Source organism: Dendrobates tinctorius, unplaced genomic scaffold (assembly GCF_039654945.1).
Source record: "Dendrobates tinctorius isolate UK_male_01 unplaced genomic scaffold, ASM3965494v1 ptg000039l, whole genome shotgun sequence".
NCBI lineage: Eukaryota > Metazoa > Chordata > Amphibia > Anura > Dendrobatidae > Dendrobates > Dendrobates tinctorius.
Genome location: NW_027361707.1, coordinates 54,295,687 through 54,318,739, shown reverse-complemented (window position 1 = coordinate 54,318,739; position 23,053 = coordinate 54,295,687). Strand labels below are relative to the sequence as shown.

Below are 23,053 nucleotides of genomic sequence, written 5' to 3'. Positions count from 1 at the left end.
AGTCGGAGAGTTGGATTATAAAGGATGTCAGTCTTAGATCATTAACAGAACAGAACTTACAGGTAGGTTGGTAGACAGAAATGAAGGAGAAGATGTAGAGTAGCGCAGCTATGGAAAACTTTGAGGTTGAGTATGAGAAGTTTATGCTGCATTTTGTAGCGGATGCGCAACCAGTGCAACGACTGGAACAGGGTGCAGGCATCGGTGTAGCAGCTGAACAGAAATCTGAGCTTAGCTGCTGCATTCGTGATGAACTGGCGAGTAGTGATTTTAGTAAATGGGAGTCTGATTTGTAGCAATTTGCAGTAGTCCTGACAAGAATGAATCACAGAATCAGAGCGATGATCAATGTTTTTGCAGATTTCAAAAAATTAAAGAAATTAAAAAAAAAAATGTTGAATTCTGGAGGCGGGTGTTTTTGAGGTGCAGAAGACATAAGTGATTGTTGGGATAAAGGGAGTGAAGAAAAAAAAATCTGAGTCAAATATAATTCCAAAACAGTGAGCGTGCTCTCTGGGAGCTATGGTAGACCCTTATAACACATGTAGATGGAAATATCAAGTCAACGTAGGGTAGTAAAGGGAAGAAACACAACTTTAATTTTGGAAATGTTCAATTTCAGATAAAGGGACAGCTGATCGAATCACTGGTATTTTTGTATTTATGGTGAGAACACAGAACAAGTCTTCTATAAATTACTGATATGCACCAAGTTAGAAGAAACTAAAAATATCAAAAAATCAATAAGTAACTGGAATTTATAAACGGCCTTTAATACACCTAAACACCAATTTACCTTAGCACTGAAGAGAAGTGTATGTATATGCCAACAAACGCAAAACATAATATTTAGCGTCACAAAGACGAAGGACAGGACCCTCATGGTCTCATCGAGATTCGGTGGTGGCATATTTTAGGGTCATCAAATCCACATGCACAACTCACACAGTCCTGGAGTATTGAAGTCAACATGGCCCCCAAACATACTGCAATACTTAATTTACCAAATGAGTTTAAAAAAAAAAAGACCCTACAAAATGTATTTTTAAAATCAGGTATAAAAAGAAAACCATAACATGTAAATATATGCAACACAACACGATAGTTGTCGGCAAAATGTTCCTTCATTTGATGGCCATCTTTCCTGGTTCCCCTATACATTAACACTCGGGTCACCTAACCACTACTTGTCGCCTACGAGGATTATGACGACTCCTACCTTGGTAGAGTTGTTCCTTTGACGGAGTTTTCCCGGAAGGTCCTCTCATACTGCGGGAGCTCCACAAACTCAAATAACCACTGGAGTGTCTCTTCTTCCGTCCAGTTGTGAACTGCAGAAAGAAGTAGAGTCAAGGTTATGGCTAATCCATCTACTTTTATTGAACTTTCTCATTATTTTACACACACACACACACTTTTGTCCTACTACCTTTTCCAAATGACACAATACAGGTATTTGCGTAGTGATGTGGGTGTAGAACCCACCACCCACGAGTTAAATCAACTCATAGAAAAGTTAAGGATGACAAAGGTCACATCTGCAGTTTAGACTTTTGCATGCCTGGGAGACTTTACATATTCTCATATTTCACTACAAGGGGTAGAAAACTACTGTCAGCTCCTGTGTCCATTTTACCGTGAAATTCATCTGCATGCTTACGTTCACACAAAAATGCACGGTTGTCTTTAGCTCTTCCAAGGTTCTAGAGATCCACGGTGATAACATGTAAATGATCATTACTTCGCATAGCTAATCTAGCTGTGAGGGGGATTTATAGTCCGGACAAAGGCTCTTGGGAAAACATGTATGCAAATGAGCTTCTCTGGTAGGAAGCAGTCTACCTATTGAAGCCGCTACCCAGCAGGTCAATGTCCGAAGCGTGACGGAGCCTTGCAACATGATTTAAACGGAGTCTGGGACTCCGAAATAATTCTGAAAGATATACAAGGAACGTCGCCCTAATACAAAGCATACAAGTAATATACAATGTAGTGTATTAGTGGCTGAGAAATCACCTTGTAATCTATGTCCACATTAGGGAGTTTCCACACGCAATAGGTGTGGCCAAGGACTCAGGGCACTCTTACCCCCCAGAATTTGCATTTTTAGAACACCCTGGATCCCTATTGACAGCACTATGTTCCTCAGAGTGGGTGGTTCCTGAAACTGAAATCTACATGCCTGAATGTGAGCCCAGACGCGCACACACAATGTGGGTGCATGCGTGCTATGATCCCTGGCTCCTGTCTGCAGCCTTCGCTAGCTACACTGATGCACCCCGAGAATGGTGGAGTATAGGTAACCAATGCATGACGATCAGGAGGTGTGTTTAAAATGTAAATTGAGGGGTGTAAGGGTGCACTGAGCCCCAGGCCACGCCAAATCCCCCTCATCTGTACACAAATTAAAAGTAGATTTCTCAGCCATTAATGCATTAACATACACTGTGGGTATGATTTTTTTTTTCTTGGGGCCAAGACCTGTGTATAAAGCAAACAAAAGGTATCCAGCTATTTGAATGGCTTTGGCTTGAACAACACAATAAATCCCCAAAATGTTGCGGCCTAGTATTAGTAGCAGGTAATTTGCACACACAACACGGGTATACTTTTTTAGATGTATTCATAAACTTTTTGCAATTTGTAAGAAAACCCTAACAATTTAAATAACGCAGCACAACTCATAACAGTTGGTTTCTCCAAACTCCATTTTAGTCTCATAATTATTCAACTCCTTCACGACAAGCACCTTCATTCCTCCGTAGAGCTGCTTCGGCTGTTACGACCTGCTGTAGACGTGATGCATGGCCAGACACCAGCTACTCAAAGCGCTAGAGGAATTTTGTCCCATGTCTGTAAATTCTGCTTAGACACCTAATTCGCAATGAGGTTGAAAAATGTTCATTGCATTTGCATATACCCATTTTTATGACAAATATATACCTACTAGATTATGGCCCGATGCCATCGCATCGGGAGGAAGCGATAGCATCACACCTCTTGCCATGTTAACCCTCAACACACACACTCCTCTCACCTTTCACCATCTCCATTCACTCTTTCACTCCACATACGACCCCTTCTCTCACTCCGACTCTCATACTCACGCCGTCATCGCCGCTGCTCCACGATCCCCGACATCTTCTTCCGCCGGCGCCATCCTGGATCCAGACGTTGTCCACGCCGGCGACATGTTCTTGCGGCGACGCCATCTTGACTATTGCGGGATTTCGCCGATCCAAAATGGCGTCGCCGCAAGAACATGTCGCCGGCGTGGAGGACGTCTGGATCCAGGATGGCGCTGGCGGAAGATGTCAGGGATCGTGGAGCAGCGGCGATGACGGCGTGAGTATGAGAGACGGAGTGAGAGAAGGGTTGTATGTGGAGTGAAAGAGGGGGGGACGTGAGTGGAGATGGTGAAAGGTGAGAGGAGTGTCTGTTGAGGGTTAACATGGAAAGAGGTGTGCGGTGACGTCACCGGTTACAACTGGACGGAAGTTGTTACAACCGGAAGCTGCTTAGGGCATTTATTATTATAGATATACACACAAAACAGTTACATTCTAACAAAATGGGGGGGGGGTATTTTGAAGAATATGGTTTAGTGCATATTCCAGCTTGTTTCACAAGTGCTTCTTTACTCCTTGTTTCCATTTGTGTTACTTTGTGGTTTTGCCGCCTTTAGTCTGAATCTATAATGGGCACATTCCAATAAGAACAAAACAATGAAAATGAACAGGGACGTCCAAACTTTTTACCGGTACTGTACATAATTCATTGTATTTTTTTTTTACAATGTGAAGTTTACATAAAGGCTTTGGAGGTTTATAGGGTATACACCATCTGACAACTCCCCTTTCAAAGGTACAATCTCAAAAGTCAACTTTTACTCCTGATCCTCTAGGAGTTAAAAAATCCATATCACCTCGCCCATCAGGAATGTGAGAAGTATAAAGTGAAGCTGGATGCACTGGCACAGGGACCATATAAGGCAGAAGAGTTTCTCCTGTTATTCAATAAAATGGTCTACATGGGAGATTAGCGCTAGAGCCGTACTGCACATGGATTAGGATTTTTTTTTAAGCTTTTCCCTTTTCCAAACTGTTTTAAAAATATACATGGATTCCAAAACTGAAGACGATTATATCTATGAGTGGATTTTCCATTATGTCAAAAAGGGGAGATGACAATTTTAGAATAGATCAGAAATACAATTAAAGAGGAAAAGAGAAATTGAGGTCTAACCGTGAACACATTAGGGTGTTTCTTGGCCAAGACGTACAAACCAGTAGAGATAAAGGCCATAGGGGGAGTCGTGGCACCTGTGAACACATTAGGGTGGTTCTTGGCCATGACGTACAAACCAGTAGAGATAAAGGCCATTGGGGGAGTCGTGGCACCCGTGAACACATTAGGGTGGTTCTTGGCCATGACGTACAAACCAGTAGAGATAAAGGCACCTAACAAATTAACCAGGGATACAAACTTGGATACAGTACTGTACCTCTATTCAATTAGACTATGGTCACAAACCTAAAAAAGGGGTGGTCAAGAAAATCTAAATTATTGAACCACCTGTCACTAGATTCATGCTGCCCTACCTCGGGCAACATGAATCAGAGGCCAATTACATGACCTATAGATTATAAGAGTTGAAAAGTCGGACAGGCACTATAGTGAGCGACTTGACTATTGCGGTGTGGTCACAGCCGACTTCTTCCAACCCAATTCCAGCTGATGGTCTCTCTCAATGTATACCCTTGCAAGAGACATGTCAATAGCCTAGTGAGAGGGGAAAAAGCCAGTCAGGGGGTACACCGGACTAGAGAATGCTATTCCTGGCTGCAATCGAGCAGTCAGGCTCTAATTAATGCCGATTGTGATATGACAGCCTGAATCTAGTGACCTGTTCCCCTAAAAAAGCAATATAAGATATTCATACACAAGTTTTCTCCAAATCCAAGAAACATTGTGATGGGTTTGGCCAGTTTGGCAAAGTTTGATCAATTTTTTTTCACGGCACCACAGATTTGCATTGCCTATTTTGAACCAACATTTGGATAAAAATCAGACACATCTCTGATATTTCTCTGCAGACCACTTTGTCCAAGGAAAAAAAAAAAAACAGATGTGTGGACGGCCCGATAGAATATCCTTGGTACGAGTGCTATCCGTAAAAACTATGGATAGCACTTGTCTGACAAAACTGATCATCTTTCCTCCACAAGAGCCATTTCAGCTCTGCACATTCCAAGTTGCTCTGTGCTTTCTGGTCCCATTCAACCAGTGCGACTAGTGAAGACCCACTTCAGGCAGTGATTAGCTGAGTGGGCATTTCTGGCCATTTACAGTGTTGAGGACAGGAAGTAGAATCCATTAGGGACTAGGCAAGCACCGGCGGTAGACAAGAGGCAACTAAGACAGGTGACTTCATTTAGAATGCAAGTCTGATCCTTTTTGTTGACCATTTACATTCCCTACACATCGCTCTTACATCAGTAGCAGCTCCGACGGTACAGAAAGTCAGTGTTCCTCCAGACTGCAGATTTGGAAAAGGGAAGCCCTTTGTAGTGCTCTAGTCAGAAAAAAACTTTTTTCCTTGTTTTTGGTGCGGAATTAATACCACAAGCCACAGCTTGCCCAGATTTAGTCACGGTATAATGACTACAATCATTCATTGTACACCATTTATCCAGATTAATATTCCGAACATTTTTGTGGATCACACTTACAGGCTGTACTTCAGTGCGGGTATGTTTTGTCAGCTTGGATTTCCTTTCATCTTGGACTCCATAGTCATATTCTTTACTAGAGAAGTGTAATCCCTTGTTTATTTGACCCTACGCTAGGAGGAGTGGGGAGTTAGGAAGTGCTATATCCAGACACTTTTTATAGTGACATTGTGGAATAATATTTTCTGGTGAACTAAACAAAGCCTCAGCTCTCGTGGAACACGAGTAAAAAGCAAAATAAACCATTAATGGGTTCCTCCCACTTATAATAATAAGCTTCAAAACCCAGCAAAGTACACGTAAGCTGCAATAAATGGGGTCCAATCCCTCATATGCAGGTGCACATACCTACAATAAAGGGTGCTGGAGAACTTTCCTTAGGGTATGTGAACCTGATGTATTTTAGACACTGAATTTTCCCTGCAAAAAAATGTTGCCGTTTTTCCTTTTTACATCATTCAGACTTTTGAGTAGTTTTGCCGTGCTAGTTATTTTTTCTTCTATATATTTTAGATTGTATGTATTAGTAGTGAGCGGCAAGTGGAAGCCGCCAAAAGTACTCGGGTCACTTCATTTAACCGCTTTGAAGAAACTCAAAATAGACGGAGCAAGTTGTTTTTACATCGCAGCGCATTTGCTCATATTCCAAAAGACATTAGGGGGGGGGGGGAATTTATAAAAGATTTTTTTCCACAAAGGATTGAAAAGAGGCAACATTTTTGCAAAATGCAAAGATGGCAACAAAAAACAAAATGAAACATATGCCATTTGAATCAGCTCCGCTAAAATGGGCAGAGTTGGGAAGGAACCAGGACGGAGTGGCCATGTCAGCAATTTCAGTTCATGAAAACTTTTAGTAATGAACAATGAGTAAACCCTTCGTTCTTCAGAATGGAGAGGATTTTTAATAGGTAAATTACAAAGTAGCTTGCTTAACAAGCATTTAAAAATGTTACCCATTTATGATTATGAGAAAACCCCTTTTAAGGTTCATTAAGTCGAGTTATTCAGGCTCGCAGAGCGGCATTTTACAATATTAAAAAGACAGAACTCTGGCGTTTGGAATGCCAAAATACACAAACATTATTTCAATCACCTCCTAGGATGATATGTGCGTTGGATTACCATTAAGCAGGATGATTACATATCCTCATATTTGGAAATTATTTTTAGCTCGTATGCACAAACATAATGTGAAAAAGTAAATGTTATTTCTAATGCATCAGACAGTACGGCCAATAGCCATAATGATAATCATCATCAATTATTTAAAGTGGATATCTGGGACTTAACAAAAAAGAATGTACCTAAGCCAATAGCCATAATGATAATCATCATCAATTATTTAAAGTGGATATCTGGGACTTAACAAAAAAGAATGTACCTAAGCACTATAGGCAGGTAATTGCTACTTACCTGTCTGTCGTGTCCGGCGCCGTTCTTTCCCGGCACAGAGCAGTCACAGACCGCTGCTGCCGGGGATTCAGAAGTCTCTGCTGATGTCACGTCTACAGAGAGGAAGCTTCTTTTCCACTCTGTCAACAGGGCGGGACTTCCGGCGGCGTCCTGACTGACAGATGGATCACCGCTGCCTAAGGGAGACAGCTGTCACTCAGAATGACTTCAGAAGTCCGGATCCATCGCATCAGCAGAGGCAGCTGAATCACCGGAAGGAGCAGTCTGTGACCGGTATGTGGTGGGGAACAACGGCATCGGGCACAAGAGGCAGGTAAGCTGTAATTACCTGCTACCACTGCAGGTCTCGATTAGGAGCACACTTGTAGTGTTTCACTAAGAAGCAGGAAATGGGTTCAGTGTGTGCAGCTGCTGGGGAGTCAGTGAGTGTGCTGGATGTAGCAGAGGCGAGTGTGTGGGAGCTGGTGAGCGACCAGTCTAGATGAGAGCTGTAGCTGAGAGAGAGAGACAACTGAGGGGCTCTCTGAATGGAGTGACTGGGGAGTCAGCAGAGGAGATGAGAAGCCTTTGGTCCTAGAGTGGGATGGACAATTTAATAACGGACACGCTACCAGTGTGTGGGAGCTGGAGAGATCTCATACAGATCAGTGTGTAGGTGGACATGTACCTGCCGTATGTACTGTACTTTCCTGCTGTGTTTTCCTTTGTGCCGGAGCATGGCTGTTTGTCTATGGAGCTAGTAAACCTTGCCTTGTTGGCCAATGTTCACACAGACAACGTTTTAGTCCAACGTCCACCTCAAGCACATACCTGAGTAAAACACTACAATAGAATACTATACATACACACACACACACACGTCGTGCATATACACAAATCTATACATACATACACACACATATATAGCAGTACCAGAAGAAATGTAACAATGCCAGTTTCCATACTGTGAGGCATGACATTAGCCACAGTGGATTTGCATTTTGAGTGAATGTTCCCAGCCCCAGCTCTTGTGACAGATGTAAAAAGCTGTGTGCTACCATCAAGTCTGGCAGAAGTTTTGGTCTAGTTATGAACGGCCGCTGTATGTATGTATGTATGTATGTATGTATGTATGTATGTATATATATATATATATATATATATATATATATATATATATATATATATATATATATATCTTGTACAAAAGTGTGAGTACGGGTAATGTAGGCGCCTTGTTTAATGACACCATAAAGAAGTTATGCACGCTTGTTAGCCAAGTCTTCCCCCGGACAGCACCGCCGCCGCTGATGGAGGGGGAGCATGCGACGGTACACAAACTATCACCCACTCCCCACTAAATGCATTGGGACGGTTCCACTTTTCCTGGTGTGCAAGCATGGTTATACCAGACTTTCATGACCTCGATAACTAGGAATCCGACACAGACGCAGCAAGTTTCACTAAGGCTAGTTTCACACTTGCGTTAGGAGGCGCAGCGCATGGCCGCCGTGCAGTTTTGCCCCCTGCGGTCAGCTCCGCCTATGGGCGCATGAAGCTGCATGCGACCTGCGAACCCCATCTTTAGCATTGGGTATGCAGGCCAGGCGCTGGTATGCTTTTGGCGGCGCAAGCGCCCCCTTGACGGTGCGCCGGGCGCACCAAAATGCAACACGATGCGCTTGGCGCACGTCGGCGCACCGTCAAAAGGGCGCATGCGCCAGCAAAAGCATACCAGCGCATGGCCTGCGTACCCAATGCTAAAGACAGGATACACAGGTTGCATGCAGCATCATGCACCCACAGGAGGAGCTGACCGGAGGGGGCGCGGCAAGGGGCGGAGCTGCACTGCACCCGTGCGCTGCGCCTCCTAACGCAAGTGTGAAACTAGCCTAAGATGGTGCTTTATGTCAGAGGCATTACACGTCCCTCCATCATTGGCCATTGTTAGGATGGGATCAGCAGTGCTGTCCAGGGAAACAGAAGTCAATAAGCAAGTACATATATTAGGTTGCCTTTATTCTTTTGTTTATAGAAAGTAGCCCACACTTGGCATCACGATGCGCATTGCTCATCACCTTCGGATGTTTTCCAGCTCTTCCACAGGTCCTCCACGGTGATGTGTTTGTCCTCTCTGTGCAAGTGGTTGTGCTTGTGAGAAGCGTCCTTGTAATTCATGTCTTCACGTAAGAACTAGAAAAAAAAGGTAATAAACATTAGGCAAAATTGTAATGCAGCCAATGTAACTTCAGGAAGCACAGCTACACAGCATAGTGCACTTACAGATGCAATTTTACAATTTAGACACTGCTAAAGCATCTGTCAGTAGGATGAACGCTCCTAAACCGTCTACGTAGCATGTAGGTCATAGGGAGGTGAATACAATGATACCTTTCCCACCTGCCTGCGATCTGATTCCTTATTCCACAAACATCTACTCGCTTCTAAACATAGATCTCTGTTATGAATGGGTCACCGAGGAGGAAAAAACCTAAACATGCTAAGCCCAGAAAAACCCGAGAGGTTGGTAACTATGCAGATTGCAGATCCCTGATCCTAACCACACAACTAGCAGCAGCCGTGGAGCGTACCTACGATGAACTTAGACACCTCGTCACGGCCGGAGGACTAAATAAGCCTAAAGCAAGAAAAGGGGAAAACTAACTGCCCCAGAGAAGACCCCAAAGGAATAGACAGCCCCCACACATGTATTGACGGTGAAACAAGATGAAAACACAAACACAGGCAGGAAAATAGGCTGAGAAAACGATGGGGCCCAAACTAACTAGAAAGGAGAGGAACGGAAAGACACTGTCTGCAATCTGCCCAAAACCCTACAAAATAACGTCCAACACTTCTGATAACAAAATTAACCCTGAAGTCACTAGACTTCTCCCACTATATCAGCACTCAAATATTCTGAGACAGAGCAAAAAGAGGCCAATCTAATAAGGGACAAAAAGCAAATTGGCAAATACAGATGAATAAGAGTGGAAATTCAGCACAGCCCCAGTCGGGGCTGGCAGGCTAACCACCAGAAAAAACTGAATAGAACAACAAAATCAAGTGTGAATATTAGCAGAGAAACTTAGCTTGAGCAGACTGGAACACAGCTGAGAACCAAGACCTGACAAGCAGAAGGAATCACCAGCACCAGAGTAGGGCGTCGGCTGTCTTAAATCCAATCTGAGATTCCTGAGGTCCAATCGTCATCCTTATTATCAGGTGGCAGATCTCTACTGATTGAATCAGCCTCACTACCTCCGGTTACCACCAGGGGGAGCCTGGAAGGAAAACTCACAACTGGTAGACCAGAAAATGAACTCACAACAGATCTCCCTGACAATCTGCCTCTGGAGATTATTTTACATGAAAAGGAGGAGTTACCAGTCCACTCTACTTATCTACATGTCTCACTGATAATGCCTCCTTTCAAGTAAAGTAACCTCTGGGGGCAGATTCCCAGGGAGATCTATGTCAGGCCCATAGATCTTTACAGCTCATTTACATATTAAGAAAAATGTGGATTTCTCCAGTGTAAGTCGTTGGATCGCAGATATCAAGGTGTCATTTTATTCAGCTTCTTATGACCTGCGTGCCCATATAAACTGCTTAGGAGGCTTTAGCCCACTGACAGATTCCCTTTAAACTGTAAGTTTACAACAGATCACTCAGTTAAAAAAAAAAAAAAAAAAAAAAGACACTAGAGCATCTTTAGAGCCTTTGGCCTGACTTGCATTAACAAGTGTAGAGGGTCTTCAGAGCAAAAAAAGAAACACCTGAAGAACTGTCCGCTCACGTCTTTTAATCTTTGAAAATCTGAAGCGGTTAGAGTAGCAGGGTTTGGCAATGAAACTTCCCAAGAGACCACAAGAAACAGTGACTTGTGAAGGGCCGAACCAATAGACTGAAATTAATTTGCGCAATATTAATATATAATGAATTTATATTAATACTTATTGTATCACTTAATATTGAGCAGAACTAAGTATGCTGACATACCTTAAGAGCCCTCTCAGAGCCCGCTATATACCGTAAGAGCCCTCACAGAGCCCGCTATATACCGTAAGAGCCCTCACAGAGCCCGCTATATACCGTAAGAGCCCTCACAGAGCCCGCTATATACCGTAAGAGCCCTCACAGAGCCCGCTATATACCGTAAGAGCCCTCACAGAGCCCGCTATATACCGTAAGAGCCCTCACAGAGCCCGCTATATACCGTAAGAGCCCTCACAGAGCCCGCTATATACCGTAAGAGCCCTCACAGAGCCCGCTATATACCGTAAGAGCCCTCACAGAGCCCGCTATATACCGTAAGAGCCCTCAGAGCCCGCTATATACCGTAAGAGCCCTCACAGAGCCCGCTATATACCGTAAGAGCCCTCACAGAGCCCGCTATATACCGTAAGAGCCCTCACAGAGCCCGCTATATACCGTAAGAGCCCTCACAGAGCCCGCTATATACCGTAAGAGCCCTCACAGAGCCCGCTATATACCGTAAGAGCCCTCACAGAGCCCGCTATATACCGTAAGAGCCCTCACAGAGCCCGCTATATACCGTAAGAGCCCTCACAGAGCCCGCTATATACAGTAAGAGCCCTCACAGAGCCCGCTATATACCGTAAGAGCCCTCAGAGCCCGCTATATACCGTAAGAGCCCTCACAGAGCCCGCTATATACCGTAAGAGCCCTCACAGAGCCCGCTATATACCGTAAGAGCCCTCACAGAGACCGCTATATACCTCAAGAGCCCTCACAGAGACCGCTATATACCGTAAGAGCCCTCACACAGCCCACTATATACATAGCCCTCACAGAGCCCGCTATATACCATAAGAGCCCTCACACAGCCCACTTTATACCGTAGGAGCTATCACAGAGCCCGCTATATACCGTAAGAGCCCTCACAGAGCCCGCTATATACCATAAGAGCCCTCACACAGCCCGCTTTATACCTTAAGAGTCCTCACAGAGCCCGCTATATACCGTAAGAGGCCTCACACAGCCGGCTATATAAAGTAACATCTCCAATATACCGTATGCGCCCCCACACATAGCCTTCATATATACAGTGAGAGCCGCACATAGCCTCCTATGTACATACAAACATCTGATACACACACCAAAAAAGCCACCACATACGCACCTTGCTCCCCTTCCCCTGGCGCTCTGCCTCTTTTGTGCACTGGCTCTCCACAGTACACAGCCAACGAGTTAAAATTAATCACGTCATCGCATCAGCTGTCTCGCATGCCGATTGGTATTCACCGCTGTCTGCATCCCGAGGATGCAATAGCGGTGACTCCTGCGGGCAGGTGAGGACACTGAGTGGCGCAGCATCTGTGCGACAGCATTTTTTTCTAGCATGTCTGTCAAAAGAATGTAATGACGACTTGCTGTACATATGTTCAGCCTTCTGATCGTCTAACCCAGACCTGGGCAAAGTGGGGCCTACGGGACACATCCGATCCTCTGGCTGTTCCAGTTCTGCCCGCAGGCCGCACTTTGCCCAGGTCTGGGTTAGACGATCAGAAGGCTGAACATATGAACAGCAAGTTGTTGTTACATTCTTTTCATCGTTTTTGGACATGTTTCGGAGCAGACATTCCTGAAAAGGATGCGGTGTACATGCCCCAAAGGTGCTAATACACAGAGAATAGCTTTTCAAAGAAGACTAGAGAACCTGTAAGCCAGCACCAAGAAGCACCGTATAGTAAAAACTCCAAATATATTTAAAAAAATCCATGAAAAAGTACATGATAAACAGGAAATCCAGAATAATGAAACCTTGTGTGTTTCAGACTAACAGGTCCTTATTCAGTTTTCTACACCTGCTAATTTTCACTATAACTTGCAAACTATTAGAGGTTTGTTCACACTACAACCTCAGCATCCACCAAGAAAGTTATGTCTGAAAACCGTCAAAAAAAACCCCACCTACATAAGCAGAGTTGAAAGAAAGAAAAAAAAGACAACTTTGAAAATTTGGCATAAACGTATAGAGGCTATGGCATGAATGCACAAGCCACTAAAAAAGGAGCAAATTACTCAAGAAAAGGGGAGAACTAGCAATGAAGAATCAGTACCATACTGTGCATGTGTATATCAGTACGGTACCGGATATTACATCTGCTGAATGCACCTTTCCTCTTATGTTCGTGAAAATGACTTTGTAAATCTTATTAAATTCAAATCACGTGTCCCACAGCCCATGATGACCCAGGATGAACCCATTTTTGGTGGTTTTGCGAAAGCTAAACATTAACAATAAAGGGAGCTCTACTGAAGTCTTCTGAAGGTCATCGGAAGTCTCCAGGTATTCACGATTCTCCCGGGAATCTGCAGAAGACGTATTCTTGTATGGAACGATAACTACTAGTAGGGACATGAAATCAGTTAAAAAAAAAAAAAACAAAACAAAAAAAACCTTTGGAGAAGGGAATGACATCCTCAGTCTCCATCGGTGTCATATATAGACATCAAAGACAAGTGGGTCGGTCTGACGCTTGAGAACCACTCTAGGAGCAGAACAACGAGCAGGTATCCAAGTTCAGCTTCCACTCTGGGGTTCCACGATCTGTATGTAACTTTACATTTCCCTGTGATAAGATGAAAATATGACAAGTTTTGCTCCTCAGACTTTCACCAATTACTGCCTGATAATTATAAAGGGGTAGTCTTTATCAGGGGTGGACATATTCAACATAAAGCCAGTTCAGCTCGTGGGAGTATGGTCTAGTGAAGATCTATCACACTGCAATGTTTGTCACTGAAGATATAGCTGTGTTCACTCTGTCGCCTCCCTGTGTAGATTCTCTTCCAACTCAGGATGTTGAGGAAGAGGCCTCCGCCAGCTTCTGTCTGTGCTCACTAAATGCCTTTGTACAGAAAATAATGTGGTTTTCCACAGGATTCAAAACTCACAACATCTATCATGGCAGACAAATTTTACCAGTGAGCCACAAGCTGCACTGCTAAGGCTGGTTTCACACTTGCGTTTTTTTTCGCGGTATTTTAGCGCTAAATAGCGCATGCGGTTTTTTTTCCTATACTTTGCATGGGATGCGCTTATGTGCGCATACACATGCGTTTGTACGCGTTTTTCCGCGCATGCGTTTTTTTGCGGTATGCGCTCGGGCGCACAAAATGCAACCTGTTGCATTTTTTGGGCGTCCGACTTGCCTCAAAAAAACGCATGAGCGCGCAATGCGTTTTTTTACAGCAAGACACCCATTATAAGTCTATGGTGAGCATATGTGCGCATTGGCATGCTTATGTATGCGTTTTTTTGCACATGCGTTTTTTTTTTACCATTAGTTTAGACAATGGAATTTAGGGGTTTGGGTTAGAGTTAGGGTTAGTTAAGGGGGTTTAGGGTTAGGATCAGGGTATGGTTTGGTTAAGGGTCAGGGTTAGGGTCAGGGTTAGGGTCAGGGTTAGGGTCAGGGTCAGGGTTAGGGTTAGGGTCAGGGTTAGGGTCAGGGTATGGTTTGGTTAAGGGTTAGGGTCAGGGTTAGGGTCAGGGTATGGTTTGGTTAAGGGTCAGGGTTAGGGTCAGGGTATGGTTTGGTTAAGGGTTAGGGTCAGGGTTAGGGTCAGGGTATGGTTTGGTTAAGGGTTAGGGTCAGGGTTAGGGTTAGGATCAGGGTATGGTTTGGTTAAGGGTTAGGGTTAGGGTCAGGGTCAGGGTTAGGGTCAGGGTTAGGATCAGGGTATGGTTTGGTTAAGGGTTAGGGTTAGGGTCAGGGTTAGGGTTAGTAAAGTCATGGTTTGGGTTAGTGTGAGGGGCCACCTAATGTTGGAAAAAAACGCAAACGCGGTAAAAACGCACTAAAAACGCATACAAACGCATAAAAACGCTGCGTTTTTTTCATGCATGCTCATAAAAATGCTTGAAAAAAACGCAGCATCTGTATGCGTTTGTATGCGTTTTTTCAATGCGTTTTTTTGCGGGAAAAACGCGCTGCAAAAAAAAGCAAGTGTGAAACTAGCCTAAGTTTAGGTGGATTTTTTTTTTCTTCTTTACAGGCATATTGTACTGGTACATAGTGATACATCTCTTTATGTCAGTACCTATACACTTTTTCTCAAAAACAAACATCACAAACCAGTAACGTGGACACATTTGGTATCACTGTGATCGTAACATGTACAGTTTATCTGTTAAACTAGAAGAAGAGGGGACGGAAAGAAAAACCATTAGACTCGAACATGAAGCCAGAAAATATACTGATGAAGGATATGAGGTGGGGCAAAGAATACCCAAGAATTATGGAAGAACCATAATCTAATTTGTAAAAAGTGTCAAAAATACAAAAACTAATAATATGACTTTACAAATACCTACTTTAAAAATGTTTTGCTGGGGGCGTGGCTATGTAGCTGAGGAGGACAGACGTGCGCTGCAAGAGCTCCTGACCATCCTGCATTTACCGCCTGTCTACCGCGAAATACCTGGCAGCGCTTGGTGTCCCTAGGTACCGGGACCCCCCTGAAACTCCTCGGGAGGGCGCAGGACAGCTCCGGTGCGCTTGAGTCCTGGAAAACCGGGGCGGACGGCGGGGCCCACACGAGGTGGCGGCCATCTTGGATGCGCGCTCTATCAGAGGGAGCGGCGGCATCCAGCTTCCAGCGCTGCAGCATCACCGGGCAGCGACCTGTATCCTGCGGAATCAGGGGGATATGCGGTGAGTGCCCTGAAAAATGGGCCCTGCATTACTCCCCCCCCCTTACTAATAGACTCGCTGGCCTATTGGTGACATTACTGTGGGAGAAATTGCTCTACCTCCCACCGCTGCTGTCTCTGAGGGTGGATCTCTCCCCCCCTCGCCATAAGAAGCCTCAGTAATATGGTGTTTCCATCTGCACAGATTCTGCTCCCAGGCCGCAATTAGTAAACCTGGTTCCTGCTGAGTATATAATTGCAGTGGAAGGAATCCTGGACTACACATTTCTAGTTACCCTGGTGTATCTCACTGCTCTTAACCATGAATCGATCTAAAGGATCGAAGGCAGCAGAAAAACTAAAGGAATTTGTCAGACTCGACCCTTCTGAGAGTGCACGTTCTCTAAGAAATAACTCTTCACAACCTCAGCCTAAAAATCGTCCCTCAGGGGGTGGAGAGGAGACTGAGGAAGAAATGACTCTTAAACAGGCATCTGAACAGTTGATGCAGACCATCTCCCTCACTAGGACATCCCTGACTGAGAAAATAGAGGATGTCTACACTGAGGTGGGGAGACTCCGTCAAGATATGTAGGCCATGAGGGGACGCATCACAGAGGTGGAGACAAGAGTGTCCCAGGTGGAGGACATCATTACGCCTATGGAGGCCAAAGTTAATCAAGGTAGCGGGCTCTATGAACGCCTGGAAGCAGAAGGCAGACGACCTAGAGAACAGAATGCGCCGGAATAACATCCGTGTCATCGGTCTGCCAGAACGCTCAGGTGGTCAGCACCCTGAGAAGTTCTTGGAGCGCTGGCTTAAGGCCTCTCTGGGAGATGAATTCTCCTCAGTGTTCGCTGTTGAGAGGGCCCACAGAGTTCCCACAAAGCCTCTGCCTCCAGGAGGCCCACCTAGACCCTTCCTAGCACGTCTCCTCAACTGTAAAGACAGAGACACCATTATACGCCTTGCAAGACAAAAGAGTCCCATCAAGTTCAACAACGCTGTGATCTCAATCTTCCCGGATTTCTCCATGGAACTCCAGAAGCAACAAGCACAATTCATCGACATCAAGAAGCGGCTAAGGGAAAGGAACATTGTATACTCAATGATTTATCCGGCTCGACTTCGGATTGTCCACGGGGGGTTCCTCCGTGTTTTTCACAGATCCAATGGAGGCTACCGAGTGGCTGCGGTCCCATAGAGGATCTCCTGCAAATGAATCCTAATGCGCCTACTTTCGTCTGGATTCTTTAACTACAGGCTTAATTGGAGCTCTCCTGGCGAGCACCCAGATATCAACAATACCGGACACTGAGTTCAGTGATGGTATCCCCTTGTTTACTTTTCAATAGGGGCACGGTACCTTGCTCCTATACCGTTAGATTTATGTTCTGTATTCTTTTTTTTTTCAAACGTTTTCGTTTTAGCTTTAATTGTTACTTAGGTAAAAGTCGCAGCCATTGGAAGTCCTGTTATCTATGTGATGTCCCTGAATTCTACTTGGGCATCGATGCGCAACATGTCCAGATAAGTGGTGATGGGTTCTGAATTAATATGCATGACATGGAATGTGAGGGGTATCAAAACCCCCCGGAAAAAGATTAAAGTATTCTCACAAATCAGGCACTATCACCCTCACATTGTGGCTCTGGTCGAGACGCACCTGACCAGAGATACAGCTCGGAACGTACAAAAACCGTGGGTTCAGTGGTCTATACACGCACCAGCTATTCCAGGGAAGTTTCACTACTAATACACAGGGACGTTAGATGGGAGGTCCGGGAGGCCCGGAGAGACCCTGAGGGGCGTTTCATATTTGTGTATGCACTGACCAACTCTAGGAAATATGTTTTTTTGTGCGTTTATAATCCCCCTCCAGCTGGTACGTTAATTCTACAGAAGGCATTGAGTTTTGCTCTGAATTATCCGGACGCAGATGTCATTTGTATGGGGGCTTTAATCTGGTTATGAATGGTCGCCTTGATAGATTGAGACTGGATGATGGGATACAGAGTGGGACCCCGTCAACAGCTACATCCCAACTGTCACAGTTTATAGAAGGTAGTGGATGGCTAGACCTATGGAGAACGCGCCACCCCGAGATGAGGGAATACACTTGCCATTCATCCACTAAGCGTTCCTTATCTCGCATAGATTACATTTTTGGATCCAGCGGTCTGGCAATGTGGGTAGATAACATGGAGCATGGTAGTAGAGGGATTTCAGATCATAGTCCGGCCATTCTTAAACTTAAATATGGCCCACCAAGTAGTAGGATAGTATGGAAATTAAACCCTTTCTGGCTGAAGTTGGTAAAGTCACCTGACAGAACAATTGACCAATTGCATAGCTTCATCTCCTCCCACCCGGAATGTCAAATTATTTTGGGAAGCCCTTAAGGCGTACTTGAGGGGTTGCTTATCTTCTACGATTTCCTACATCAAACGGGTGACATCGGGGGAGGATGACGAGATGGAGCAACGTTTGAAAGATTCAGAGGCCTCTTATATATCTGATCAAACTAGTAACAATAGAGTGGAGTGGTTGACTGCTCAAGATTATATACTCAACACATAGACTCTAAATCCAAACGTAAACTATTCTTTGCTCGCCAATCCTACTTTGAACTAGGGAACCAGTCCAGTAAATTTTTGGCTTATTTGGTGCGTCAGCACAATACAACTAACACAGCATTACAGATCTGCAACTTAGACGGTACATTGGTATCCTCAAATGATTATTTTTATGATTATTATAGTTCACTGTACAACTCTAAAAATGACTGATAGCCCGGGGTGTCTAGACTACCTATCAGATATAACATTTCCCACATTGAGTACTTCTCAGCGGGCCTTTATGGACGCTGAATACACTTTGGAAGAGATAGAAGATGCCATAAGGGATATGGCCTCTAGGAAGGCCCCTGGGCCAGATGGGTTTCCTATCGAGTTGTACAGGAAATACCAGGAGATTTTGGCGCCACATTTGTTGTCGGTGTTCCGGGGGGGTCATGCCGGAGTCCTTTTACGAAGCCAATATAATAGTGCTTAAGAAGGAGGGGAAGGACCCTTTAGATTGTGGATCTTATCGCCCCATATCCTTAGTAAATGTGGATTATAAAATTTTTACGAAAATCTTGGCTACCAGGATGAACTCAATCATTTTGGAACTTATACACCCTGACCAGACCGGCTTTATGCCCGGTAAAAGCACCTCCATTAATATTAGGCGGGTCCAGTCGGTGGTCCAATATAGCTCCTTGATGCCGGACAATAAGTGGGCATTGGCATCGTTGGATGCAGCCAAGGCCTGTGATTCCCTTGAGTGGCCCTTCCTCCACACATGCTTGCAGAAATATGAATTTGGGGATAGGTTCCTAAAATGGGTTAGTACATTATATATGAAACCTAAAGCCCGTGTCATCGTAAACGGTTCCATATCTGAGTCCTTTTCTCTACACAGGGGGACTCGTCAGGAGTGTCCCCTTTCCCCGGCCTTCTTTGCTCTTGCAATAGAGGCACTGGCAATTCGCATAAGAACTTCCCCTAATATTATGGGCAGAGAGATAGCAGATCTGGTGGATACCATAGGCCTATATGCTGACAACATGGTAATATTTATGGATAGGGCGGAGGAGACACTGACAGGAGTGATCGCCACTATAAACAAATTCAGTAGATATTCCGGCCTGTATATAAATTGGGAGAAGTCTGTTCTGATGCCTCTTTCCCACACCCCGATGCCACGACTTGAGACTCTCTCCTTGCTGCCTATTGTACCACACTTTAAATATCTGGGCGTTCATATTTCTCAATGCAGCACGTTTGATCTGCAACTTAATATATATCCATTGCTGGAGATGGTTAAAGTCAAATTTGCGATCTGGAGCAAACTCCCGCTGTCTGTAGCCGGACGCATTAACTTAATTAAAATGATACTACTCCCTAAGATCAGCTACTTTCTCCAACATAGTGCTGTGGTGGTGCCTAAGTCTTTCTTTACCAGTTTGAACTCCCAGATTAGGTCCTTTATATAGGGGGAAACCAGGCCAAAACTCAAGCTGTCCACCCTACAAAGGCCAAAAAAGGGGGGGCAGCATTGCCGGATTTTTTTCTGTACTATCTGGCTGGACAGGCCAGAGCTATAAGTAAATGGATGCCCGGTAATCATCTTCCTAACTCTGAAAGCCATTTGCTTCATGCCGCGCATACTGACTGCCCATTGCGTTTTTTGGATTTGGAGAAAATAAATGTTCCACGTCTGTTACTCATGCTTCGTCTGGCAAGATTAGTGTGGAAACAGATTAAGAGGGTGGTTGGATTTGGAGATATAGCTGAGATGCCCTTATGGAATAATAGTTACTTTCCAGTACTACTGGTCCACCCGTCTGCCGAATTCTGGTCTCAACACAATGTTTCCACGATAGGGGATTTATGTGACCGCGGTACACTATTATCTTTTGAACAATTACAAGCTAAATGCGATGTTCCGAGGTCGCAGTTCTTCCGATATTTGCAACTGAGATCAGCGTTTCAATCACACATGAGATATGTGGATGTGAATAATGCTATCTCGTCTTTACCCTTGATAGGCATTCTCAAATCGCAGGGTCCCCAGGGTCTCGTCTCCTCTCTATACACATACATGCTGCCAGTAGGGGCGGAATCCGCCATATGCTCGGTTAAAGGGAAGTGGGAAAGGCTCATCCCTGATACACAGGGAGAGGAGTGGGAGGAAATTCTGGAGTCGCCAACTAAGGTGTCGCCGTCCATTAACAACAGGATGATACAACTCTACATTATAAACCAATCATATTTGACTCCGACTCGACTTTTTAAGATGGGCCGACTCCAGTCTTCGGAATGTCTGAGATATCATTCATTAGATGCAGACTATATCCACATGATCTGGCAGTGTCCAATTATAGCACATTATTGGAAGGAGGTGACATCATTAACTTCCCTGGTACAGATTCCTGCTCCCCTTGAGCCACTAGTTGGTCTGTTTTGGGTGTGGGACGACGAGACATGGGGACACTATACGGGGATTTTCTTGCGGGAGACGTTGTTTATGGCACGAAAGGTGCTGGCACTGCGGTGGATGGGAAGTTCGGGTCCCTCCCTTAGGGCCTGGATTGAATTGGTAAACTTGATTATACCATACGAGCGTACGCTATACCAAAACAAAGGGTGCCCGGGTAAATTTGAGAAGATATGGGAGAGGTGGAATTCCTCTCATCTCACTTTGTAGGATGGAGATGTCGCATGATAAAGAACTAATTATGTGGACACAGGCTGCAAATAGTTGTTGTTTTGTAGTTATAGTAATGGCTTAGAGGTTTGACAGGCTTTATTATTTGAACAATATGCAGACTAATGTAAGGTATTAGGTTTTATTCTGTAAGCAACCGGTATACACACACCGCTTGAAATTAATGCTATGTGAAACATACGCTTTATATGGTATTTCTCATCATTTGCTAGTTTGTATATTGTATATCCTGTCTATGGTTTAATAAACTAATTTAAAAATGTTTTTCTACAACTAGACTTTAGGGGCTGTAACACATGTTGCCTTATATCTACCCTATGTAATACAGGTCCAAAACCTGGAAAATTAAATGAGCTGTATAGCATTAGCTTAGCAAATCAAAACGCTATTAATGGGCATGAAATACGGCAAAGAGCCACGATAACGATTATTAATGGATTCTTGTGGCCACATAAAAATCAATAGCACTTATGGAAACTACGTATGAAACTAATAAAGAGCCATTCGGCAGTAAAAACAGGAAAGCCTGTGACATCCGCAGGCAGGCTCGGAATCATGTCACCACCACCATGACGGAAACATTAACAACCACGCGCTTCCTCCTACTGTATACTATGAATGTGCACGGATACATTTTCCAAGAGCTGATAAGAAAAAAAAAAAAAATCAAAATATGGTGGTATACATTCTCACCGGATATACTGCACATCTAATGTTCGGATACATAGCGGAAATCTATCACATTTACTACTCATACTGTAAAGTGCACCTAGTAATCAGGAGGCATCATCCATACTGCGGTATTAGATCTGTGCACAAGATGGGGGATTTAGGAGATCAGAAGTCTACAGGCACACAGGGCATCTGGGGACCACACATGTTACATCTGACACCAGATTTCAGAAATCTTCCCCTACAAGTACTGCTTCTAGGAAGACAGGTCACCCGGGTAATGATTTAGGGGAAAACATGGATAAGGAGGACAAAAGAGAAAATAATCACAGTGGCCCAGAGCTCTCCCTACACTAGACCCCCAGCCACACACACTGTTACCATAGGGCCTCCGGCACACCACACCGGAGCATGCATTACACGGACGCCCATCCAAAAAAAAGCCTAAATCGACAGCAGCACTACATCTGAAAACAAAGAGGATATTTAATGAAAGGCCTTGTCACACCGCAGTGTTTTTGCAAGCAGTCTGCTCTCCTAATACATCTGGTTTAGTTCATACTTGTATTTCTTATAATATAACTATTCTCTATTTGATGTGTGTTCCACTGTTATTCCATCTGGAAAAATACAAATAAACTGATAACTGGGAGTTAAAACTCCTCTTGTTTCTATAGTCTGACACAGCCCAATCATTACTAACAGATTCATGCAGTGTAGAGAAAAACATTTTATACAAAGAATTCACACATACACCGCACAGACACACGGCACAGACACACACGGCACAGACACACACACACGGCATAGCCAGACAAACACAGGTACATACACACACACGGCACATACACGGCACAGATACGGCAGACAGACAGACACACACAACACATAGACACACACGACACATACACACACACGGTACATTGCACACATGGCACAGACAGACACAAGGCACACACGGTACAGACACACGGCACATACACACATACGGTACAGTGCACACACGGCACAGATACGGCACAGACACACACACACGACACAAACACACGGTACATTTCACACATGGCACAGACAGATACAAGGCGCACACACGGTACATACACACACACACACGGTACAGTGCTCACACGGCACAGATACGGCACAGACACACACACGGCATAGCCAGACACACACACGGTACAGTGCACACACGGCACAGACACACACACGGCACATTGCACACATACGGTACAGACACACGGCACCTACACACACACACACACACACACGACACAGACACACACGGCAGACAGACACACACACACACGGTAC

At 44.5% G+C, this 23,053-nt stretch overlaps 1 protein-coding gene across 1 annotated transcript in view; it reads right to left on the bottom strand.

Moving 5' to 3' along the window:
• Window positions 1–23,053, bottom strand: part of STIM2 (stromal interaction molecule 2) — a 101,732-nt gene that overhangs the window by 31,341 nt on the left and 47,338 nt on the right. Inside the window, exons 3-4 of the mRNA XM_073574715.1 lie at window positions 9,206–9,320; window positions 1,220–1,331 (exon numbers count right to left, since the gene is read on the bottom strand). Coding sequence (XP_073430816.1) covers window positions 1,220–1,331; window positions 9,206–9,320 — 227 coding nt within the window. The remainder of the gene's footprint in view (window positions 1–1,219; window positions 1,332–9,205; window positions 9,321–23,053) is intronic.